The sequence below is a fragment of the Panicum virgatum genome, chromosome 2K (genome assembly GCF_016808335.1).
Source record: "Panicum virgatum strain AP13 chromosome 2K, P.virgatum_v5, whole genome shotgun sequence".
Lineage (NCBI taxonomy): Eukaryota > Viridiplantae > Streptophyta > Magnoliopsida > Poales > Poaceae > Panicum > Panicum virgatum.
This window is the reverse complement of record NC_053137.1, coordinates 6263348-6285533: the sequence shown is the minus strand read 5'-3', so window position 1 is coordinate 6285533 and position 22186 is coordinate 6263348. Positions and strand designations below refer to the sequence as shown.

Below are 22186 nucleotides of genomic sequence, written 5' to 3'. Positions count from 1 at the left end.
AAAACATTCAACTCCTCTCGCTTTCAAAGAAGAGGGGGAGAAGTACGACTGCTCCCAAGAATGATGCTCAAACGAAGCGTCAGAGGATTCCGCTGACTAAATCTACAAAATCAGTAAATACAAGCCAACCTAAAGTTGGTAGATGCCCAAAAGTGGATACAAATCCCATACCAGGACCAAATCCACAACCCGGATCAATGGTGCACCCAAATACTGATCCAGGGACATCGGAACACCCTGACTCCATAGTCTTAGGAAATGACAAGTCACACAAAGGGATGAAAGAAATTTCCATCAATTACATTGAATCTGGAGAATCATACGATCGTAAGACTACTGTTGTCAACATATACTTCTCCGCAACAATTGCAGAAATCTTCCTAAATGATCCAGATCCCAAGACCATGGCAGAGTGCAAAAAGCACTCGGACTGGACTCAATGGAAAGAAGCAATCCAAGCTGAGATAGCCTCGCTCACTAAAAGAGAGGTATTCACATCTGCAATACCTACACCTCCCAAAGTCTTCCCTGTGGGATTCAAATGGATTTTCGTCCGAAAACAGAATGAAAACAATAAAGTAGTGAGATATAAAGCGAGACTAGTAGCACAAGGGTTCACGCAGAGACCCTGCATTGATTACAATAAAACCTATTCTCCAGTAATGAGTGGAATTACTTTCCGATACTTGATATCATTGGCAGTTCAAAATCATCTATCTATGCAGTTGATGGATGTAGTGACAGCATATCTTTATGGGTCACTTGATTCGGACATATACATGAAGGTTCCTGATGGAATCCAAATTCCGAATCCACAAGCAAATCGCAATATGTATTGTGTAAAGCTTAAAAAGTCACTATATGGCTTAAAGCAGTCGGGACGAATGTGGTACAACCGACTAAGTGAGTTCCTTCTTAAGAAGGGATACACAAATAATGATGATTGTCCATGTGTTTTCACTAAGAAATCTCCAACAGGATTCTGTATTATATCCGTGTATGTTGATGATTTGAATATCATTGGCAACCCAAAGGATATAGAAGAAGCACACAATCACCTCACGACGGAATTTGAGATGAAGGATTTGGGTAAGACCAAATATTGCTTAGGTTTACAACTTGAGCACCTTCCCTCAGGAATACTAGTGCATCAATCAGCTTATATTCAGAAAATATTAGAGAAATTCAATATGAATAAATCGTATCCATCTAAAACCCCGATGGTTGTTCGTTCTCTAGAAATGGAGAAAGACCAATTTAGACCACAAGAAGAGGGAGAGGAGATACTGGGACCCGAGGTTCCATATCTCAGCGCCATTGGAGCACTTATGTATCTTGCAAATAGCACCAGGCCTGATATCGCATTTGCAGTAAATTTACTAGCTAGACATAGTGCTCAACCTACTCAGCGTCATTGGACGGGAGTAAAGAATATCTTCAGATATCTCAATGGCACAAAGGATCTAGGTTTATTCTTTAAGAAAAATCTTGATCCCAACATGATTGGATATACAGACGCTGGTTATCTATCTGATCCCCACAATGGTAAATCCCAAACAGGATCTGTATTCCTACATGGAGGTACTGCTATTTCATGGAAGTCTTCTAAGCAGACTCTCACGGCGACCTCCACTAATCACTCTGAAATCATTGCACTATATGAGGCATCACGTGAATGTGTATAGCTTCGCAGAGTGATTAACCACATACAATAGTCATGTGGTATTGGTTCAATCGAATCACCTACAATTATCTATGAAGATAATTATGCTTGTGTTACACAGATGCAAACAGGTTACATAAAGAGCAATATAACCAAGCACATTGCCCCTAAGCTGTTTTATCCCCATGAATTACAAGAAAGCGGAGAAATAAACATCTTGCAAATTAAGTCATGTGATAATCTCGCTGACCTCTTTACTAAGTCCTTACCAACTTCTATATTTCAAAAAATTGTACATGATATTGGTACGCGACGACTTCAAGATTTGCAAGAATCAGGGGGAGACATCTCATAGATGCAAATCTATACCTGCATTATATTATACTCTTTTCTTTAACAAGTTTTACCCATGAGGTTTCTTGTTGAAGTTTTTAACAAGGTAATATTAACATAAGCATGTGTCGTATTTTCTATTTTCCCCATCGGGGTTTTTGTAGGAAATATCAAAGACACATATTGCCCTCATAACTCACTTATGGTTTTTCCTGAAAAGGTTTTTCATGTGAAGTTATTCAAGAGGCAATATCAATAATATGTCGCATATTTTCTCCTAATTTTCCCACTGGGTTTTTAAAAGGAGTTTTAGCGACATATCAATTTATATTACTCCTCATATTTTTCCTAAAAGGTTTTTGAGGGAGTTAACTTTATGTCGTATCTCCAATTTTTTTTCCCCATCGGGCATAAAAACTTGGCAGCCAAAAGAGTGGGCTAACAAGCCAATTGGACCAGTCCAGAGGAGTGTTCTACGTGCAATCATCCGCACGTGGTTGGCAAGTGTGCAGCGTTCATGTAACCAAGAGATTTAAGGATAATCTTTGTGCGCCATATGTACATACATATACATATTCGGTGGTTGATCCGTGAGAAACAGATAACATATACTGCACCACTATCCTTATATATTAAAGAACATCATACCCTGTGTACAAAAAAATGAACACCTGCACTGCACCTGCCCGGAGAAACTTCAACTTCGGTGCACCTTAGTCCCGATGTCAGAAGCGTACTCGGAGATCGTCCGGTCAGGTGACAGCCGGAGGTGAGCGATGACCGGGAGGAGCTCCGAAGATCGGATGAAGCTCCGGCAGATGGCGTGGTCACACATCTTGCGCAGGGCAAAAAGCACAATCCGTAGAGGCGATTCAGTAAGAACATCTCTGTTGGGGGGGCTCAGGGCAACTGTAGAGTAACTAGTGACCATCTTCAACAGGGCCTGCGCAAAAGTAAGTCGGGAGTCGGGAGATGTGAGGTTTGTCACAAGTCATGACAAATTGTAATGTTTTCTTCAGTCAACCATTTCTCAGTGAACAGGAGATGTGAGGTTTGTCACAAGTCATGACAAATTGTAATGTTTTCTTCAGTCAACCATTTCTCAGTGAACAGAAGGGCCAAAGAATTTTCACTCCGTTCGCTGGGCTGGAGCTGGAGCTGGTGACTGGAGTGGTGTGAGAGAAAAATACTGTTGGCTGGCTGGAGCTGGAGCTGGTGGCTGGAGTGGTGTGAGAGGAAAATACTGTTGGGCTGGAGCTGGAGCTGGCTGCTGAACGGAGTGTTTGTGGTTTGGTGGAGCCATAGTAGGATTAGAAGCGGGAGTACTAGTCAAGACTTGACAAACCTGAATTGCGCCTTGGGAGACAATGTCTTGGCAGAGTAGATCAGAGTTCCTCACTAGATTACTGAGCGCCCCTGCAGCGTTGCCTTTGGTTTTATCCTCCTCAGGAGCAAGAAGTAGCTTCGTGAGTTGAGGTATGGAACGTCTGAGTTCTTCATATAGAGTGCCATTATGATATGCAGCATTGCCGACCTAAAACAGCAAGAATCAATAAGTAACTCAGATCTGTGCGAACAAATAGAAAGGATTGTGTGCTCTTGAAGCATAAAAGATACAAGTTCAAACACTTTAGAATTTGAAGGCATTTACAAACTTACAGCAAAACATGCAAACTTCCGAGTGCGCTTGTCAGGATCAGAACATCTGTCAACCAGGAGGTGAATTACCTTGTTTGCTGCCTGTTACCAAAACAACAGCAAAGTTCAATATTTTGTTTAAGACAATTGCATACAGTTTCTGTCTGCAACGAAATAAATTGTGCTTTCTTACAAGTGAACTATAGAAGTAGGAGTTGTGACGACACATGTTGCCAATGGCACTGCAGGCTTTTCCTCTTATATCAGGGTCTTCATTTGATAAAAACTTCTTCAAAAATCCAACAAGGCCAGCTTTATTAATGGGTTCATAAAAGTCCTGGGCACAATCACAATGTATAAAACTGTCAATCTATATATCCGACAAAGTTTTGACAACACAACATAATATCTTTCCAGGCCATATAAGACAAGCGCCAATAAGCCAAGAAACAACAAACCTTCGACATCCGAGCAAGGTCAGAAATTATCATGAGGAAGTCAAGCAAAGTGTCCTTTGCAGTAGTAGGAGTCTCAAGTAATGCTGCTACTCTACTTGGATTTAGAAGACCTTCTTTAAGAAGCTGCAAGGCTAGAGGACGGTAGCGCACCATTTTGGCTACAATGGCCAAGGGTCTTGCTAGATCTTCCACGTCGACATAGTCAAGACTCTGAAGTATGGAACCAGGAACACCAACCTAGAAAAAGAAAGAAAACTTATGGAAATGTTCACGGGTAAATAAGAAAAGGGTAGAATCAACGAATCAGACCTCTAACAGAACTTGAATGTATTGAGGCATGTTATGCTCGATAATTTTTAGCATTTCCTTATTCTCAGTACCAATTCTTCTACCAGGAGATGCAACGTTGAGAAGGAAGCCACTATTGATGGATGCAGATGTTGAGGGTACATTTGGAGAACTCTCCACTGCAACAAATGGAAATGCCAAAATATCAACCACAGAGTTTATCAGTTCCCGAACTCCCCTCTTTCCACCACCAAGACCTGTCCAAGCTACCAATGCCTTGAGGTGTATATCAGATAACAAGTCAGTTAAAAGCTTTAACTGTTCCCTGCTGTACAAAACTTCACGGAAAATTCCACCAGGAAGGCAATGAGATAAAGCAGAAAGGGTCCATACAACTCCCAATGGTGACAATCCACTGCGGTGTACTGGACTCTCTTTCACTTCAGAGGTCTCTTTTGAGTTTCCATCAGTAAGCAGTAGAATTAGAAGCCGTGGAATGCCAACTGAACAAGCTTGCTCAATGGCCAATGGCCCACCCCATTTCAATCTTGTCTCCAACAGCCCAATACTTCCATCACGGAGGCCATACAGATTCAGCAGGCCAGCATTATATCTACAGAGTGCCTCACTTCCATCAGATAACCAAAGTTTCAGTAGTGTGTGAAGTGTTGCCATACGAGGAAACAAAGCAAGAGCTGTTTCACAAACAGAAGATCTGGTTTGCGCTCCATTTTCAAGCGAGATAAGTGATGACAATGCAAGCATTGCAGATGCACAATGTGGCTGCAGGGAAATTTTAACTGTATCGTCAACTGAAGAAAGGTGTGCAAGAACTGAAAGCCTAGATCGCTGTTTCTTCTGGGAGCTCGTTAGGATAATTGAAGCTGAAGATTTCCCCTCTAACTTCAGACTTGCTGCTATTGCTGCTAATGCAAGGCAGCAGTGAACTACTAGAGCATGAGGGTTGGATAGTTTGCTTTTCTTATTGATGTTCTCCTTGGATTCCTTATTTAAATATGATCCACACAGTGATAACAAAGAAAACATATCAGATATTATTGTGCCGTCTCCACCATATTCTGCTTCATTAATATCAGATGGTGGATTCAATGGACAACAAATTATAGCACAGAAAGGCGCATTCAGCAGACAAGCCCTTGAAATAAGCTGAAAAGTAACAAATAGATGCATGAGAATCAACAAAATAAAGTTCAGTATAAGACACTAAATCAATTTATATTATTGCATGAGAAAATGCATTCCTTTTGTTTTGACATGGGTCAGGGATAATAATTTTTTTTTCCAAGCACCACCTGATGTGGTATGGTATGGTATGGTATGGTATGTGAACTGAAGAGGGAGAACCATGCAATGTCAATTACTGTTCACTCACCCACCACACTTTCAAAAGTTCCAACAAAGGATATTTCACAGTGCAACCTGTTTTTTAGGGAGATGAAAACTAGCTGGAGCATGAAGGCACACTAGACTAGAATAGAATAGAGAACAGCAATGGTACTGCACTACTGCTTGAGTTTGTATTTGATGAGAACCAGCAATGTATTGAATGGTGTCTGTTACAGGTAGAAACAATTCCCTTATCTTCTTAGCTTTTTTTTTGTTTATTAGACCTAAAAAGTTGTATCTATCAGCATTGAAAAGTAATGTGTCCAAACAGAATTTATGGTTCATGGATCGACAAGCATGGGAGGATTACCTGAAGTGAGGCATGAATAGCCGATTCTGGACCATTATGCAAGCAGTGATAAACTGCAACCTGCATTGGCTGAGAACCTAGAAATGATTTCGAGAATCTATTTATAAGATCGTTTGAATCTGCCATCGAATCTTGCTCTTGCAATTTATCATCCAGCTTTAAATCAACTTGTTGTCTTGAGTTAGCTAATGGAAATGAGAAATGGTGTGCAGTAATGGACATAATGTCAACAGCATGAGCTAGATACCAAATAGCCTTGCATGCCTCACATGCTGCAGGTACCATGTTAGTAGAACCTGATACTATGCTTAAACCTGAAGCAATTAGACACTTGCACAAGAGTTCTAGCAACAGCGACCTCCTAGCATGATCAATGATCTTGAGGAGACTTTCTTCAGCATGCTTTGGGCCTTCAGATGACATACTTGCTTTCAGCCGAGAAATAACTCGAAATAACATCAGGGCAAGGCATGCAGTTGACTCACGATATACTCTTCCAGATGGATCAACACTAGAAACAGTGATCTGCAGATCAAAACCCTATCAGTCACAAGAAGAGGGTAGACATAGCTGATGATAAAACCTGAAGTGGATAGTGAAGTTTGACCTGAGAATAAAGTTTATACAGGGAGGACCAGTGTCTGTAATAAGAACTTAAAAAAACATCTTCACTTGTACCAAGTAGCTTTTGTACAATCACTAGGCACTGCCAACAAAAACTCGGTTATACAAAACAAGTTATGAAGACATCAACAGAATGTAAGAATTACTTTTATGTCCCCAAAACTGAAAATTTCAGAACATATGGTATGTTAACAGAACATAGGTTGCTTCCTTTGAATAGCTATTTACTAGGATGAACTAATATTTATGGTGAACAAAGAGTCAAAAACTATAGTATGTCCATTTAAATACCTTAACTGCAGGGCCATAAGCATCTGAAAGATTAATTCTGATAATGAGACTAGTAAATTCAAGAAATGTAGAGATGATGCCATCAGATGCTGCACAAGAGTGGCATGACCCAGTATCGATTAAATTTTTAACAATTCGAAGTGACTGATATACTCCATCGAAGTTCAGTTCCCTGTTAAAATTGAACGAGCATACGTTACAATTGGTAAATTGGCATTAGGAAACCAGAAAAAACAACAGTTGCAACCTTTTCTCTGAGTGAATTTTAGACTTAGCAATGTTCTCATGTTAATATTCTATTTGATGTGGTGTCTGCACTCTGCAGACAGCAGCTGCATTATAGATTACTAATTACCAGTCTACCACTGGATGTCAAATTTAGAGAGCGCATACAAAAGTGATCAGATGGATACAGTCATACAGCCAACACAATGAAGTGTGAACACATCTGTTGAGGAAGTATGTGGATAGTGGGTAGCAACTGTAACCATATTAATATGGGTTTACTATTTTCTTTCTTCCTGATTCCTAGAGATAAATAAAAATAAAGAACGTCTGCATAGCACGTGGAATGGAAAAGCATAAGTTACAAATCTACCTGGATGAGCTTTGAGGATTAGTCAACCAAATTCTGATCGGGCTGAGAATGTTCAACAGTGCTTCTCCATCTCCAAGAATGTTGTTTGCGCCTGTAACTGTTTGTGAATTTTTTTCCAGCTTATCTAAAGCCGTAAACTCTGAAATGATGAAATGCACATGAATAATGAACTTCAATATGAACAAAAACATCTAACATACTATTACACTCAAAATTATCCTATATTGGAAACAAAGACTCAAAAAACTCAACATCCAGGAATGGACAAACACCCCCCCTTAAAATCCCACTATGCAATTCTGAGAATTGTGGGAAACAACTTTTGAAAATCACCACTAACTGCAAACTTCTGGAAAAATAAAACATGACTTTTCTGAAATACACTACTGCCACCACAAATACTACTCAGAAGTCTCAAAATAATCTTTTGTCTGGATAATAACATGCCTGAGGGAGCACTGCTTCCAATAACAGTACCAGTAGATGAGCCATGATGGTCTATGTTTTTGTTATCTTTTAGTTTCTCGGTATTGCTAACAGTATTTTGACCTGCACAATATTATAATCAGTTCAGCATATAGAATTTGGAAAAGGAATGTCTAAGCACATGAAAATAGGTTTGGTACTAAAATATTTCCTACTTTGTGGATCAGCAGAAGCTTGGATCCTTGAAGTTTGGATCTCCTCAGCTTTACAGTTATTCTCAGAACATTTAGTTTCAAAAGGTGCAGTTCTGGTATCCTGGGTAAAAGATAAATAATGACATTTAGTTACTGTATAAATTATTGTGATGCTCGAACTACTAATTTTATTGTACTATGTAACTCAAGATACTTACAGCTCCAGATTCCATTGAATCATCTTTGACAAATGGGTGCTCCAACAATGCCGACCAGGTTAATCTACTTTGAGGCTCCTGTTCCATCTTACACAACATTAGACACGATAAAGGAGAAATGAATGAATTCAACAGTGTGGCCTGGGAGCAAATGCCATTAGTGACCTTGTTTAGTAATCCCTTCAGAAAGCTCTTAAAGTTTGCACTCATATTATCTGGATATTTCACAGGATCCTGCCATATTCAAGAGGATTTTTTATATTGAGAAAAGAAATGCCAATAAGTGATGCTACTAAAATAAGAATGATAACCTTGACTATGTGTCGTATAAGCGCATAAACTGAGTTTGTATAAAACGGGGGCTGTCCAACAAACATTTCATACCTGGCCAACCAAAAAAAAGTGAAGTTAGCTTGATGGAAGCAAATGAAATCAAACCGTCCACCACACAATAGCAAAAGGATAAGCTCTCATAATACAAGAAATAAGCATGACATAATGATATGAACAACACCACTAATAAGAGAAGATCTTAAAAATAAAAAATTATACATAGAAAAAACTCATGGATGTACATACAAGATGACCCCAAGGGACCATAAATCCACAGTGTGGTTATATAGTTGTTCCCGCACAAGTTCAGGAGCCATATATAAAGGTGTACCTGCACAGGAAAAGTGAGTCTAGTAAAATGGATGGTTGGAAAAACAACTTCCTGAACAAAAATCAATGGATCAATCCATATCCATGTAGCATATGATACATTAAGCTAAGCAAAGAGCACTAAGGAGCAAGTCAAATGAAAGGAGACAATTTGTGATAAATTATGATGTACAGTAGCAGCACATAACAGGTGCTAGCACCATTTTTTGAAAGAGAATGCAAGACAGGAAGTGATGGCAAAAGCTCAAATAGCATTTAAAGGTCAAAACAGAATACCTTTTATGGAGCGTAATACAACAGTATTAGCTGACATGACACGAGCAAACCCAAAGTCACAAAGCTGTTGAAGGAAGAAAGAATAGAAATGAAATTTCAGACATTGCAGTGTGATGGATGATAACTATAACTAGAAAAGTATCAAGGTGCTGCAAATAACATTGATTAAACCAGGCTTTAAAGCAAAAACTATGATTGCTGAGATGAATACTCGTTCAAGCAATATGATTAGCTACAGCTACTAAATATCATACCATAAGAAAGTAAACAGGAAACTAAAACACACGAGATGGAATAAGGAATTGCATGGAGATATAGGATGGTGCGAATTTTGTATGTATACAATTACTGCACGTAGCAAATAGTTGATGATAGAATCTGGAGAGTAAGACCATGGAAGATAACTTACTTTGAAGCATCTAATGTACACCAAAGGAAAACTCATGTTGGTCTATTAGTAAAAAAATTAAATTGAAAACATAATCAATCAGTGCCGACTTGGAATAGAATGTACCTTTACAACAGATCCTTTCCCGATAAGAATGTTCTGAGGTTTCATATCCCGATGGATAATACGATTGGAATGCAAGTAATACAATGCTTTTACCTGAAAATGAGGAAGTGGTGGAACCATTAAGGCGGCCTAAACAACTCTGGACTGCTATGTGTGAAGAACACGAAACATGAGTGACATTCATACCAGCTGCTTAGCAATCGCCTGAACTTGTTCTTCAGGAAGGCATCTATCATCCTCGAGTACCTCAAACAATTCACCCTGAGATGAGCATTATCACTTAACAGTTAGCCAACCAAGCCCCATCAAGCCAATAGATGATGAGATAGCCCACTGTAATCAAACCAGGTTCATGTGTACCTGAGCAAACTCTGTGACAACACAAAACTCCTGAGGGGTCTCAAAAGTATCAATCATTTCAATTATGTTCTCGTGTTTGAGTTTCCTGAGAATCTACAAAGTTTGCAATACCATGAGAAAAGAGACATCATAGTAAGCTATATATATGATTAGTGGTTCCTCGATACAAAGATTCAACCCATTTGCTTCGGGGACAATGTTTCCCTCCCACAATGCAACCCATCCCCAACACCGACACATAACCCTTCATTTACATGGCAAACATACCCAATTTTGACGTGCAAATAGATAAATAAGCAGCAACAGTTTGTTACCTCAATCTCCTGCCTAAGGTTGTGTAAATCCTTATCGGTCTTCCCATGCTTCAAAATAAACTTCATCGCCACCGTCTGGATCAAAATCAGATAGATAACGTGCACAGTCAATAGTTGTCTATGACCCAAATCACATCTTGTAGGCTCATGGGGGCGCTGATGAGGGGTGTAACTGTAACCGAAATCGTCCGAGAAAACTGCAAGGGAGACGAGGCGAGCGGAGCCAACCTGGCGAGTGTACTTGCGCCTCCCCTTGTAGACCTTCCCGAAGGAGCCCTCCCCGACGAGCCCGATCACGTGGTAATCCTCTATCCCCATCTCCCACCAGCCTCACGGAACCAACCCCTTGTTACAATCGGGGCGCAGGGGATTAACCTGATGGATGGATGGATGGATGAACGAATGGGGATTTTGATCAGATAAGCAGTCAGAGCATCATGCACGCAGCAACCAAATCGAATCGGAAACCAAACTCCACGGGGAGGAGAGGGGCCGCGCTCCACTCGGGACGCGAAACCACCAATGGACCGCGCACCTCTTGACGCCCGGGAGAAGGCGGCCGCGGGCGGGGCCTCGGTGGCCGCGTCCCGACGCCGGCGAGGTCGCCGACGGTGGAAGCGGGAGCGGGGCTGGGTGTGGGGCCTGGGGGCGGCGTGGTTGAGCTCGGCTGCTCCTGCTCGCCGCCGCTCCGATTTCGATTTCGAAATTTCTGGCCGCCGCTCTCGGGGATTTTGGGGGGGGGGGGGGGGGGGGGGGGGCTTTTCGTAAATGCCGGAAAATGCTTTTTGCCGCTCGCGGAGCGGGTAAAAGAAAGAAAAGAGTCGTTGGGCCTGGCTCAAACGTCTCGTTCGGCTGGTTGGGCCCTAACGGCTAGTTGCTGCGGGGTAGAGCCAAGCTCAAGCAAGTCTCCCAAGTTCCCAAAGCTTAATGGGCACCAGTTCACGCAGATTTCAGTATCTCTGCTAAAAAAAGATTTCAGTATCCTGGGTCCTGACAACCTGGGCCGACTTGACATTGTTTTTTTTAAAGGGGCTTGTCATGGCCGAATTGTCTTTTTTTTTTCTTTTTTTCTGGCCTAGTAGGATGACTAGAAGAAAAATCCGTGGAAAATGACTAAAAAACGTATGATCCATGCTTACATAAGCAAACGGGCATAGTGCCCACCAGTAAAAAGATTTGACACCTTATAAGAGTCAACAAAGCGTGGCAATACCACTGCGACTAGGAACTACAATCACATTCCAGCATCACTACAAAGCTACCAGCCTGCGTCTTCTCACCTAGCTCCTAGTACAATTCGGCCATCAGCCTGCAACAACTTGTCAGCACTAGATGACTACCATTACCACTGCAAAAGTGCAAATTACAAAACACCCACAAGGTTGCAGATGGTTCACATGTGAGCTGCGACTGTGGGTTGTGACACTTCTTCTGCTGGAAAATGCTGCACAAGCTTGCGCTTGCGCTTGCGCCCAGGCGCTGCCTTCATCCCCATCCTCCCTTCCCCTGCTGCCAAGGTAGTGTCGTCCATGGTCACAGCAGACATGTCCTGAGCATTGGAGCCCTACGCCGAGGCGGCTGAATGGGTGGGCTGCTCGGCTGACCTAGCACCATCCTTAGATTTGCCGGCCTCCAGAATCTTCTGCTTCACTTGTGCCAGAGCTGCAGTTGCGATTGCAAATGCGTCATCACTCGAGGCGCACTCGAGGCGCCAAGATCTACGAGCTCCATGGCTGCAGCATACAGTGCTGAGTATCTATATGCTTGCTGCATCCCTGGTGTCATATCCTTCGGGTACCCAGCCAGATGATCCGGCGCAATATCCCTTGCGCTCTCCTCGTCCATCGTTTCGCGATGTTTCCAGCAGGTATCTCCTGCATTCCCAAGTGCGTCATCACCTGCACCTGCACCAGCACAGATGTCCTCTGGTTATATCTGAGTTTTGAAACCTACCACTAATGTATTCAAGATAGAAGCGTCAGATCGCGGTCTGAAACACCATGAAAATCTTACCTTCACAGCATGGCAGCACGGCATCCCCATGTGCTCCCCCATTCCACACTCACAAACAACTGTACCATCCTCAGCCCGGATCGTAACCTGGAACTTCACCTGTGACCATGTCTCCTGGCGGTCACTCCTGATGTGCCGTGCTACATATGCCTTCCCTTTCTCCTCCTCATCCACCACGTACGAACCAGATTCGAAGATTATTTCACCAAACTTTTCAAACATAGCCCTTGTACAGACCTTTGCAGCATGCTCCTCAATTGGAACTCCTTTTCTCAGGACCCTTGATTTCTGCAGGACAGACAAAGATAAGTCACAAATGGGACTTACCGGCTAAAACATAAATGGCAACCAGCCTGTATGACCTGTTACCTTCTTAGTCCTACTCTCCTCAAAGCTTTCCTTTGACTCCAGATCAGATTGGAGTTGGTTGTACTGCTGCACGAACATGTAGATAGAGCTATCTGGTGGTACGTAACCTTCGAGCATGTGGTTCACGGTCTCTCTTTTTTGCATACTAGTCTGTTTGCCAAAGAATTTCTCTTTGAAGTAGGGTTTTGCCCATCTATGTCGAGAATCATAAATCTGAGTAAGGAATGCATCTCCATGCAAATTGTACTTCTCCAGGAGATGCTGCCAAGCAGACTCAAACTCTGTCACTGTCAATAACATGGCATCAATGACCTTATGAAAGTCATCCTTAAATCCAGGATTCTTCAAATAAATTGGCCCAAGGCATTCATCCTCCCTTCTCAGCACATGCAATTTACACCATCTATGAGTCGTATCAGGTAGCACCTCCTTGATTGCCAACTCCATCTCATGGCATTGGTCTACATTTAGCACAGCCCACACAGTTGATATCAGTTGAAAATTGTGACAGCAGCAACCCAAAATGAAAGCATAATCAATTTTGTGAAAAGGATAAAGAGCAGAAAGGGAGGGGGTGTTACCTGTCAGAATCGTACATGGAGCTTTACCCCCCATTAATGTAACAAACTCGTTGAACACCCATTTGAAACTTTCCTCTGTCTCATATCTCATCAGCACTCCTCCAAGTATGACACTTTGATAATGATTATTGGTACCAACAAACAGGCCAAAGGGCATGTCATACAAAGTAGTCCTATATGTCGTATCGAATGTTATTGAATCACCAAAGTGTGCATATTTCATCCTGCTACACCCATTTGTCCATAACAATGTCTTTATCCGGCTCTCATTGTCCACCTCAACACTATACATGAAGCTTGGGTCATCCCTTCTAAAAGAATGAAACAATTCAAGAGCCTTACAAACATCATCATCGGAGTTCTCCTTTGATATCCTTGCACACAGCGACTTCAAAGCCCTCTTATTGAACAGTACATTCTCCATGGCCCCGAAGAAGCTAGCAATGATGCCATTTATCTTACTGAGATCTATTTTGTTGTTCCTAAGGTGGAGCACTAAATTTTTAGTGTAGGGATCGAGATGCTTGTGAGAAGGCCACTCTGACTTCTCACTGCAAGCCCCAGTGAGGATGAGTGTGATCAGCTATAAATTCCCCAATGTGCCAACCATTATCATTGGACCTGTGTAACTTGATCATAGCCTTGCAGCCAGTTCGCTGAGTTGAACTGTTAGCCTTCTTTGGATTGCCCTAAAGCACAACCATGAGTGACAGCTAAGGTACCCTAATTTTACCAAGCAAGTGTACAGACTGACGGAAACATAAGTGGAACTACAACTCACCATACAGCTGCAGACAATCTCTTGCCTTGTAACACTTTTAGCAGCATTCTTTCTGTTCCTACCCCACGAAATGCCAAACCCCACCTCTCACGAGTACAAGTTGTAGAACTCGTATGCTTCAGCACGGGAGTCGAAAGACGTGCCTACTGCCGGATTGATAACAACACCTGACTTCTTCTCGGCGTAATTCCTCAGTGTTTGCTCATACGCACTAACACGGCCTGGCTTTGGCATCCTCTCATCTGGAATCGAACCAAAGCGAGGCCTGCCAATGCAGAGATGCCGAATGAACATTCAGGATTGTTAACAGATACACCTTAAACCCAGAACCTCTGAACCACTAGCAACAATAGAACAACACAGCAAAAAATCGGAATACCCGAGGAGTTAATATTACAGATACCCGTATCCAGACCCAATTTCTCACACACACTGGGCATCTGAAGCTTCCCTTTCTACCCGATTTTGTCTGCAACCGATATAAAAAATTTGACTCCTAAACCCGACCGCCAGCACAAGACAGGAAGAGCACAGCATTCTCACCTCCGAACCCAGCCACATGCTTGGGCTGCGCCGTCCACCGCTCCTCCGTTCTCAGCACGGCCGCTGGCCGGGCCTCCGTCGTGCGCCACCCCCGCGCCGGCGCCGGCGCTCGCCGGACCGCCGCCTTGCACCCCCTCCACACCCGCGCCCTCACCACTTCCGCCAGCCCCCGGCTGATCACCCTGCGCCGCATTCGACTCCAGCGCCTTGACATCCCCGTCCCCGCAGCGCCGGGGAACCTCCGCCCTGCCACGAAATGCCGACAAGGATCAAAACTTTGGGGAAGGCCCAAGGCCGCCGCTTCCGAATGAAACGGGAGAGCAAGCCGCGAGCATACATCTCCCCGTGCCCGCCGTCGGCGGCCGGAGGAATGCCTGCCATCTTCGGCGCCGCCGCCGCACGCAGCTCGCAACGCGGCTTCTCGAGGCGAATCATGTACAGGGGACAGAAGCAACGGGAAGGTCGCTCTCACACAGACACTGGTCGATGGGACCAAGAAGGGTGAAGAAGCAGTTGGGACTTGTGAGTCGATTACCAGAATCGGAAATTTACCAGATCATGTTTTTTTGTTTGCAAATGACGGGTCTTTTTTTTTGGTTTGCACACAACTTGGTCGCATTAGATCGGAGCAAAAACTTTGGACAGCCCTAGGAGTATTGCATTAAACCAGACTGAATTTGGTCAAATCACGTCAAATACACTCGTAGCTCCCGAAGCTTGGACGGTTCAAAAATAGATCAAATCGAATGGGACCAAAATCAACTATGCCTGCCTACAGAAAGCATATGGCCCTATCTTCCATTCTTCCTGATGGCAACACATAGCTCTTAAAAAATCTTAGCGGCATACCAACTCAAAACTAGTCTAAAAATCTTCTGATATACGAAACATTTTCAAGTCCAACAGAACATCCAAATGTACAACTACATAGAAAGCGATTTGAGACAAGCCATTACAAAAGCGTACAGAATACTAAACTAGCATGAAACAGAGTTCTAGGCGCCTGGAAATTACGAATTGTCACATCTCAGTACGAAACCAGGCCTTTGTTTCCATCAGGGCTGCTCGATCTGGAGCTGCTGCTGCGCCTGCGGTTGTATCTTGAGCTCTCCCTCTTGGCTGGGGCAGCTTCCGGAGACCTGGACCTCGAGGGGTCACGGCTCTTCGACCTGGACGTGGACCGTCCTCTGTTGACAGGGGGGCTGCTGCCACGGTGTTCTTGGCCGCCTCCACCATGGCCTGGTCGAGGGGGCTTGTTGCTCGTGTCGCGTCTTGTTTGTTCTGCAGGGCTACGGCCACGTCTTAGGCTGGGGCGGTGATACCCTCCACGGTCACGGCGTCTCACCGGACTGCGTGATCTACTCCTGCTTCGGTCTCTCCTTGGGTACCTGAAGTCATGGACTTTTGAGCCACTGCTAAAGTAACATGGCTTTGCACAAAATGGTACAAAAAGTAGCAAGCAAATGGAAAGGGAAAAAAATCTTCTTTATCATGGTGATGGAAGAGCTACTCAAGTAAACTCCGATCTATACATGAGCTGCTTGATCTACAAGCAGTGTAGGGTTTATGTTGTGCTTGCACAGCTGATCTATATAGACAAAAATTGACATTCAAGGCATGTGGTTCAGTATGCACAATACCAACAAACATAGGGATTTAATCAAACCAAGCAAACTATGGAACTGATGAACTAACAGAACAAAAAAAAATTACCAGGCACAAATTTCTTGACAGTTTTGATCATAAGTTTAGAAAGATGGAACATCTTAACTTGAAGCAACGCCAGATCCATCTAGATTGGATATGATAAAATATTTAATGCCCTGTTCTTTACTCGGTGCTATTATAATTTAAACATCATAACAAATTAGAGATGGCTTCTATCTCGCAATTTACGATGAGCAGGTTGGTTCCTAGAAGTAAACTTATAATATTACAACATGAAACTCTAAGGCATTAAATAAACATAAATAAACAAAAAAAAGAGTTAGCTGGAAAGAGGTTACTCTTTAAGTCTAATGAGATCAGCAAAGCCCTGCAAACCTCACTTTAATACATAACAAACACCAACCTGGATGGGCTACTGGCTCTTGGGGAGCCATGGTATCTCCTTACTGGCGAGCGTCTACTGTAAGGACCATTTCTTCCATACCTGATCATAATGGGGAAATCAGTACAAATGTCCGATCTGTCAAAGTTTGATAACTACTCTAATTTCAATTTTACCTATTGAAATTGTTCCATCTATCATCTCTTCCTCCATCATAGCGGGGCCGAACAGGAGGGCGCTCTGGAGATGGTGTCCTGTACCGCCGAGCATACCCATACTTCTGTGTAAAACCACGTCCTTTCCTGATTCGTTGAGGCTGTCCATTGTCTGCGGAGCCCATAGCTACTTTTTTACCATTGGTGGCCACAGGTTCATTGCTTGGCAGCTGCCTTTCTGTAGCAGTTCTAGACATGCCAGGGTCTGCAGTATCAGCACCACTGTTGCCATCTGCACTTCCTGGCTTTGTTAAATTTACATCAGCCTGGATGGGATTGATCCTGGAGCTTGCAAGTCGATCATTCCTGCATTTAGAAACAAGGACATCTGTATAAACCACTCAAGACGGTAACTAGAAATCTCAAAGTTGAATGGGACAAATTTTGCTCTCTTGCATGGTAGTAACAGGATCCCAAAAGGAAAGTGTGTTTGATAAACCAAACATGAAATATGTATACCTATCTTCTGGATTGTAATTTCCAGATCTGTCATCAGCCCCATTTTCATCTTTCTTTGAGGGTTTGCTCCCATCATGTGAATGGTGGACAGCAGTAACCATGTGTTTGCCTTTGTCTACACCTTCAAAGATTCTTCCTTGTTCTGAAATTGTCATTTTGGTACTCTCTTTGTCTGCTAGAAATAAATATGGTTACTACGTCAAAACAGCAACAAAAAATGAAGCAAAGTCATCTCAGAACATTAAATTAAAATGTTATAGATAAATACAGTATATGAAACTTCAAGTTGATTGGATATTTTAGTATGTGCCATAGTTATAAATAGTTTCTTTCAGGTTGGAGAAAGAACAGTAATTCATTATTAGAAACAGACAAACAGTTGCTTTCAATTAGAAAAATCTAATTTTGTTATCACTGTGAAAGCACTCCAGTCCATTTATTTCTCATATCCAAAAGCAAAATATAAAGTTTCTTTAATGAAATACTCCCTCCGACCTAAATTATTAGTCGTTTTGCCTTTTCTAGATACATTGATTTTACTATGCACCTACACATGATATATCTAGATGGATAGCAAAAATTATGCATCAAGAAAAGCCAAAATGACTAATAATTTGGGACGGAGGGAGTATGTATCACTATAAATAAACAATGAAGATTAATAATAGAATGAACAAGGCACCAAAGTCAGAAGTTTCTTTTTATTCTATGGATGCTAAAAGGTTATTATTCAATGTATGCTAACATAATCAACCAAATAGCAGAAGAAACTATTGGACATGATATTCAATTTTTAAGAAAACTAGACATAGTAAACTCATAAGCAGAAATTTTCCAGCACAGCAGGTTTTAGCAGGCCAGTATATGCACTCAAACTGGGGTCCACTAGAATATGGTGATGGTAAATATAGAAAACACAAAGTAAATCTAATTGCCATTAGGTTTACTACCTTTCCGTGAGGAATGCTTGGTACCACGGCCCCCACTTTCACTGTCAGAACTGCTGTTATCTGACTTTGAGCTTATTGAATCATCGCTTGAACTCCCATTGCTCCTATAAGATAAAACAGCATCAAAAAGGGCAAATTTCCACTAAGGCATCCAATGCTAACTAAGTAGCGAGATAATACAGATTAATATTGTACCGTCTCGATCTCCGTTTAGATCTTGTACTCTTTTTCTTACTCTTCGTATGTTTACCCTTCTTCTTTGTAGGCTTACGCTTATCTTTCTTAGAACTTTTTCTTCTCTTACGCCTATGATCACTGGATGAGCTAGTATCCGATGATGATGATGAGTATGATTCTGAATCAGAACCACTCTCTGAGGAATAGGATCGTGAGTCTGAAGTATCTGAACTATAAGAATCTGATGAGTAGTGTTTTCTCTTCTTTCTGTGTTTATCATCACTGGATGCTTTTTTGGATTTGGTTCTCCCTTCAGCATTGGAGTTAGCATTTGCTCTTCTTAGCTTCTTCTCTGCAAAGTGGTATGGGAAAAATTAGCAGAGAGAGGATACAAAATATTTGCAGATCTACATTTTACTCATTCTTTATACCTTTCTCTCCCTGTAGCTGATCTTGAGAATTTATGTTAGAGACTTCACCACAGTCTACAATTTTCACTTGACGAGTAGGAGTTCCAATTTCACCACCAACTGCTTCAAGCTTCTTAAGCAAATCTATTCCACTGACCACCTTCCCAAAGACCACGTGCTTGCTACAGACATTACAATTTAATTCATAAGGTTGTTATGCCATGGAGAATAGGTAGGGAATATAAGACAAAGGGAAGACATCACAGGAAGTTAGGAATCGGTGACATTAATCAATGTTAAGGAAAATACAATATACTGAATGTGGTGTGTACTTGTATTTCTACAATTTTCTTCTTAATGCAATGATACGCAGCTCTCCAGCATATTCGAGGGGGGGGGGGAAGGTAAACAATACATGATCCAGGTTGGGGTCATCATCACTTCGAATCATTACTAGTCACAATGCACCAGTAAATTTGCCCACAACATATTAGTTTGCTTTACATTTTTTGTAGTGACATAGAGAACTGAAAATCTAATAAAGCCAATTGACTCAAGAAAAAGCAGTACCCATCAAGATGAGGTAGAGGCTTGAATGTTATAAAAAATTGGGACCCATTGGTGTCTGGTCCAGAATTTGCCATGGACAGCACACCAGGCTCATCGTGCATTAGCCTGAAGTTTTCATCTGTAGAACAAATGATGGAATGCAAGAAACCTTCAGCAAAAGCTTAACAGGACAGTCACTAATAGGTAACAGATAAATTTTACGACTGCCACAAATTTCAATGTAGCTATAGTAACCTGGAAATTTTCCACCATAAATGCTCTCTCCACCACGTCCTGGAAATAGCATGCAATGTTGAGCTTATAAAGTACACTACAGCAAGAAGTCAGTTGAAAGAAGAAGCCTGGGCTAATGAAGCAATACCATCTCCTCTTGAAAAATCACCACCCTGCAGGAAAGAAATTTGACAGATTTAGTTTAAAAAAAACAGGCGTTAATGATATCTATCAGAATGAGAATTCTGGGATCAAGTTTTGCATGAATTTGCACAATCACATGCATATTGTATATAGTCCGGTAGTTGAAATCCCACAAAAGATTCAAATATACCATCGCTAGCTAAGAAATATGCAGGAGCCAGATAGTAACAATCTTGCGATACCTGAGCAACAAACTCTTTAACTATGCGATGGATGTTTGTTCCCTTATAATAGAGTGCTTTCTGTGTGGATGCTCCAAGGCCCTTTTCACCTACATGTTGGGCAGAAGTTAAGACTTAGGATTTGGACTATAAAATGGAAATGTAGCTTGCAACTCCACGCTAATAAATAATTTAAATTATGTGAATTTTCAGCTACTCAGAATAGCGAACCTTACGCCTACCAAAGAAACTTGGTAAAATCAAATGCCAATCAAGTATGAAGAAAGTATATTGTGTAGTTAGCTTCAACTCTCTCGTGTCACATATGGTAAAACAATGAAACATGAAAAAAAGAGCATGGTGACGTCTTTCCATTTGTTACTAACACTGAGAGCTTGTATATTCAAACATAGCAAGATAGCAAATCCACACAAGCACGCAGACACGCTATTTCGCAAAAGGAACCAGAATTACCGGTACAAAGTGCTCGGAAGTTCTCCACGGTCTTCGGGACTACATTTGCAAACAGCTGCAAACAAACACCAAGAGTTAATACGGTGCATGTGACCATGTCCTCGACAGTTGAAACAGCCAGCCATTATGCGAAAAGCAAGACCAAGCATGCTGCTGCAAGCTTTACAACCTCGAATGTGATCCTCTCGGGAGTGCCTCCGCCGATTGATATGTCCATGAAGACACGAGGATTCTTGACTTTGGGCATGGTTGCCCCAGCCCCTTTGGGTGACCTGCAGGTGTGACGAAAAGGAAAAATCTTCAGCAACTCAGCAACATCCCTAAAGCGAGTAGCACTCTCACGAGGAATTTGTGAACACGTGAGCACCCCAAATCACACTTCCTTCAACTGGCGCTTTATTAAGGGCCCAGGAAGGAACTCGTGAAATAATCCAGCTGCTATCAGTAGCGCCCCGAGAGCTACTTAGGGTAAGAAGCTCCACCCCGCGCTGGCGAAGATCAGAGCCGAATCGAAGCACGGACGGGTCGGATTGGCACTACGCAAGAGGCGCGAACTGTAGGCGGCAGGAAATTTGGGTTTTGCGCTTGGATTTGGCCTCGAGCGATCTAAGGAGAGAGGCGGGGAGAGCTTACCGGCGAGTTGTCGTTGAAGGAGGAGGAGGCGGGGGGACGAGGACGCCGGGTCGCCGGCGGCTACGGGAGGGGAGCGCGGTGGCGGAGGACGGCAAGGTGGGGAGCGCGATCCGGCGGCGCGTGCAGGTGCGGCCGTCCGTTCGGGTGGGGAGTGAAGGCCAGGGTTCCTTGAGGTGGTGACAGTCTGCAGGTGGGCTTAGTTGGGCCGATCATGGGCCGGGGCCCGGGCCCGTGGGCCTATACAACTCCGGCCTGGCCTCTCTCGTGCGCTCAAAAAGTCTTCTCTCGACAAAAATTGTTTTTCCATTGTTTCAAAAATATAAAAATTGTTGTCCCGATAAATAAACAGTCTGTTGATCATTTTTATCAAAAAAAATTCCGTTGATCATATAAAAAACTATAATATCTCAAAAAAAATCTAAAAAACTAGAGATGTGGGGGAGACCGCCCCGCGACCGTTGCACTAAGAAGATCTCCTCACGCAGATTTAGAAAATTCCCGAACCTCTACTAGGTCCGTTACCTGTGAAAAGACTAGATTCTAATTATGCTTTAGACATGGGACAATCGATATGGTTTTTCTAACCTTAGCCTTGAATTTGCCCCCACCAAAACTCGAACTCAGTGCTGTTAGCGCTGGCTAACCAAGTCAGCTACAGGCCAGTGATCATCTGAACTGAAATCAACAATTTTATTAGACCAATGTCCTACAATTTTTCCAGTTTATTAGATCCACGTGATAAATTTTTCCAGCATAAAAAAAGTTACCAACAAAAGTGATTAGTGATCACACATCTACAAGTTTTAAC

General features: G+C 42.5%; 3 protein-coding genes across 5 annotated transcripts; all 3 read right to left on the bottom strand.

The window, feature by feature from the left end:
• Window positions 1–2435: 2435 nt before the first annotated feature.
• LOC120663726 (serine/threonine-protein kinase TIO-like) lies at window positions 2436–11273 on the bottom strand. The gene is made up of 23 exons (XM_039942626.1): window positions 11111–11273; window positions 10804–10950; window positions 10576–10650; window positions 10262–10354; window positions 10088–10162; window positions 9902–9994; window positions 9388–9451; window positions 9028–9112; window positions 8760–8832; window positions 8614–8682; window positions 8449–8526; window positions 8252–8351; window positions 8058–8159; window positions 7611–7749; window positions 7013–7184; window positions 6705–6803; window positions 6098–6622; window positions 4402–5547; window positions 4093–4329; window positions 3828–3971; window positions 3656–3736; window positions 3342–3530; window positions 2436–2939 (listed from the first exon to the last, which is right to left on the bottom strand). Exons 2-23 carry the CDS (start codon window positions 10891–10893, stop codon window positions 2694–2696), a joined length of 3975 nt encoding a protein of 1324 aa, XP_039798560.1. The 5' UTR covers window positions 10894–10950; window positions 11111–11273; the 3' UTR covers window positions 2436–2693.
• Window positions 11274–11659: 386 nt separating this feature from the next.
• LOC120663712 (protein FAR1-RELATED SEQUENCE 5-like) lies at window positions 11660–15330 on the bottom strand. Of its 2 annotated transcripts, none has more exons than XM_039942607.1 (7): window positions 15200–15330; window positions 14863–15108; window positions 14320–14584; window positions 13539–14227; window positions 12958–13418; window positions 12589–12876; window positions 11660–12479 (listed from the first exon to the last, which is right to left on the bottom strand). In XM_039942607.1, the coding sequence occupies exons 4-7, from the start codon at window positions 13960–13962 to the stop codon at window positions 12357–12359; spliced, it is 1296 nt and encodes a 431-aa protein (XP_039798541.1). In that variant the 5' UTR covers window positions 13963–14227; window positions 14320–14584; window positions 14863–15108; window positions 15200–15330; the 3' UTR covers window positions 11660–12356. The 2 variants fall into 2 exon arrangements, with proteins under 2 accessions (XP_039798541.1, XP_039798549.1); XM_039942615.1 differs by having other exon boundaries at window positions 11660–12473.
• A 382-nt stretch (window positions 15331–15712) lies between these two features.
• On the bottom strand, window positions 15713–21535 carry LOC120663699 (peptidyl-prolyl cis-trans isomerase CYP63-like). Of its 2 annotated transcripts, none has more exons than XM_039942595.1 (14): window positions 21379–21535; window positions 20915–21017; window positions 20746–20800; window positions 20293–20381; window positions 20055–20079; window positions 19928–19966; window positions 19694–19811; window positions 19145–19305; window positions 18732–19065; window positions 18537–18640; window positions 17587–17761; window positions 17089–17433; window positions 16934–17014; window positions 15713–16250 (listed from the first exon to the last, which is right to left on the bottom strand). In XM_039942595.1, the coding sequence occupies exons 2-14, from the start codon at window positions 20990–20992 to the stop codon at window positions 15890–15892; spliced, it is 1965 nt and encodes a 654-aa protein (XP_039798529.1). In that variant the 5' UTR covers window positions 20993–21017; window positions 21379–21535; the 3' UTR covers window positions 15713–15889. The 2 variants fall into 2 exon arrangements, with proteins under 2 accessions (XP_039798529.1, XP_039798534.1); XM_039942600.1 differs by having other exon boundaries at window positions 17587–17758.
• Window positions 21536–22186: the final 651 nt, after the last annotated feature.

Bases quoted from the DNA above. Each gene is read 5' to 3' on its own strand.
- LOC120663712 (XM_039942607.1), bottom strand. From the start codon at position 13,962: ATGGAGAATGTACTGTTCAATAAGAGGGCTTTGAAGTCGCTGTGTGCA. The intron at 12,877-12,957 runs GTAACAGGTCAT...TCTGTCCTGCAG, and splicing joins AGGAGAGTAGGACTAAGAAG to AAATCAAGGGTCCTGAGAAA. The intron at 12,480-12,588 runs GTAAGATTTTCA...GTGCTGGTGCAG, and splicing joins CGTGCTGCCATGCTGTGAAG to GTGCAGGTGATGACGCACTT.
- LOC120663726 (XM_039942626.1), bottom strand. From the start codon at position 10,893: ATGGGGATAGAGGATTACCACGTGATCGGGCTCGTCGGGGAGGGCTCC. The intron at 9,995-10,087 runs GTATGAATGTCA...CCTCATTTTCAG, and splicing joins AGGCGATTGCTAAGCAGCTG to GTAAAAGCATTGTATTACTT. The intron at 8,352-8,448 runs GTAAGTATCTTG...TCTTTTACCCAG, and splicing joins ATTCAATGGAATCTGGAGCT to GATACCAGAACTGCACCTTT.
- LOC120663699 (XM_039942595.1), bottom strand. From the start codon at position 20,992: ATGCCCAAAGTCAAGAATCCTCGTGTCTTCATGGACATATCAATCGGC. The intron at 20,382-20,745 runs GTAATTCTGGTT...CCCAACATGTAG, and splicing joins CTTCCGAGCACTTTGTACCG to GTGAAAAGGGCCTTGGAGCA. The intron at 19,967-20,054 runs GTATTGCTTCAT...TGCTATTTCCAG, and splicing joins TGATTTTTCAAGAGGAGATG to GACGTGGTGGAGAGAGCATT.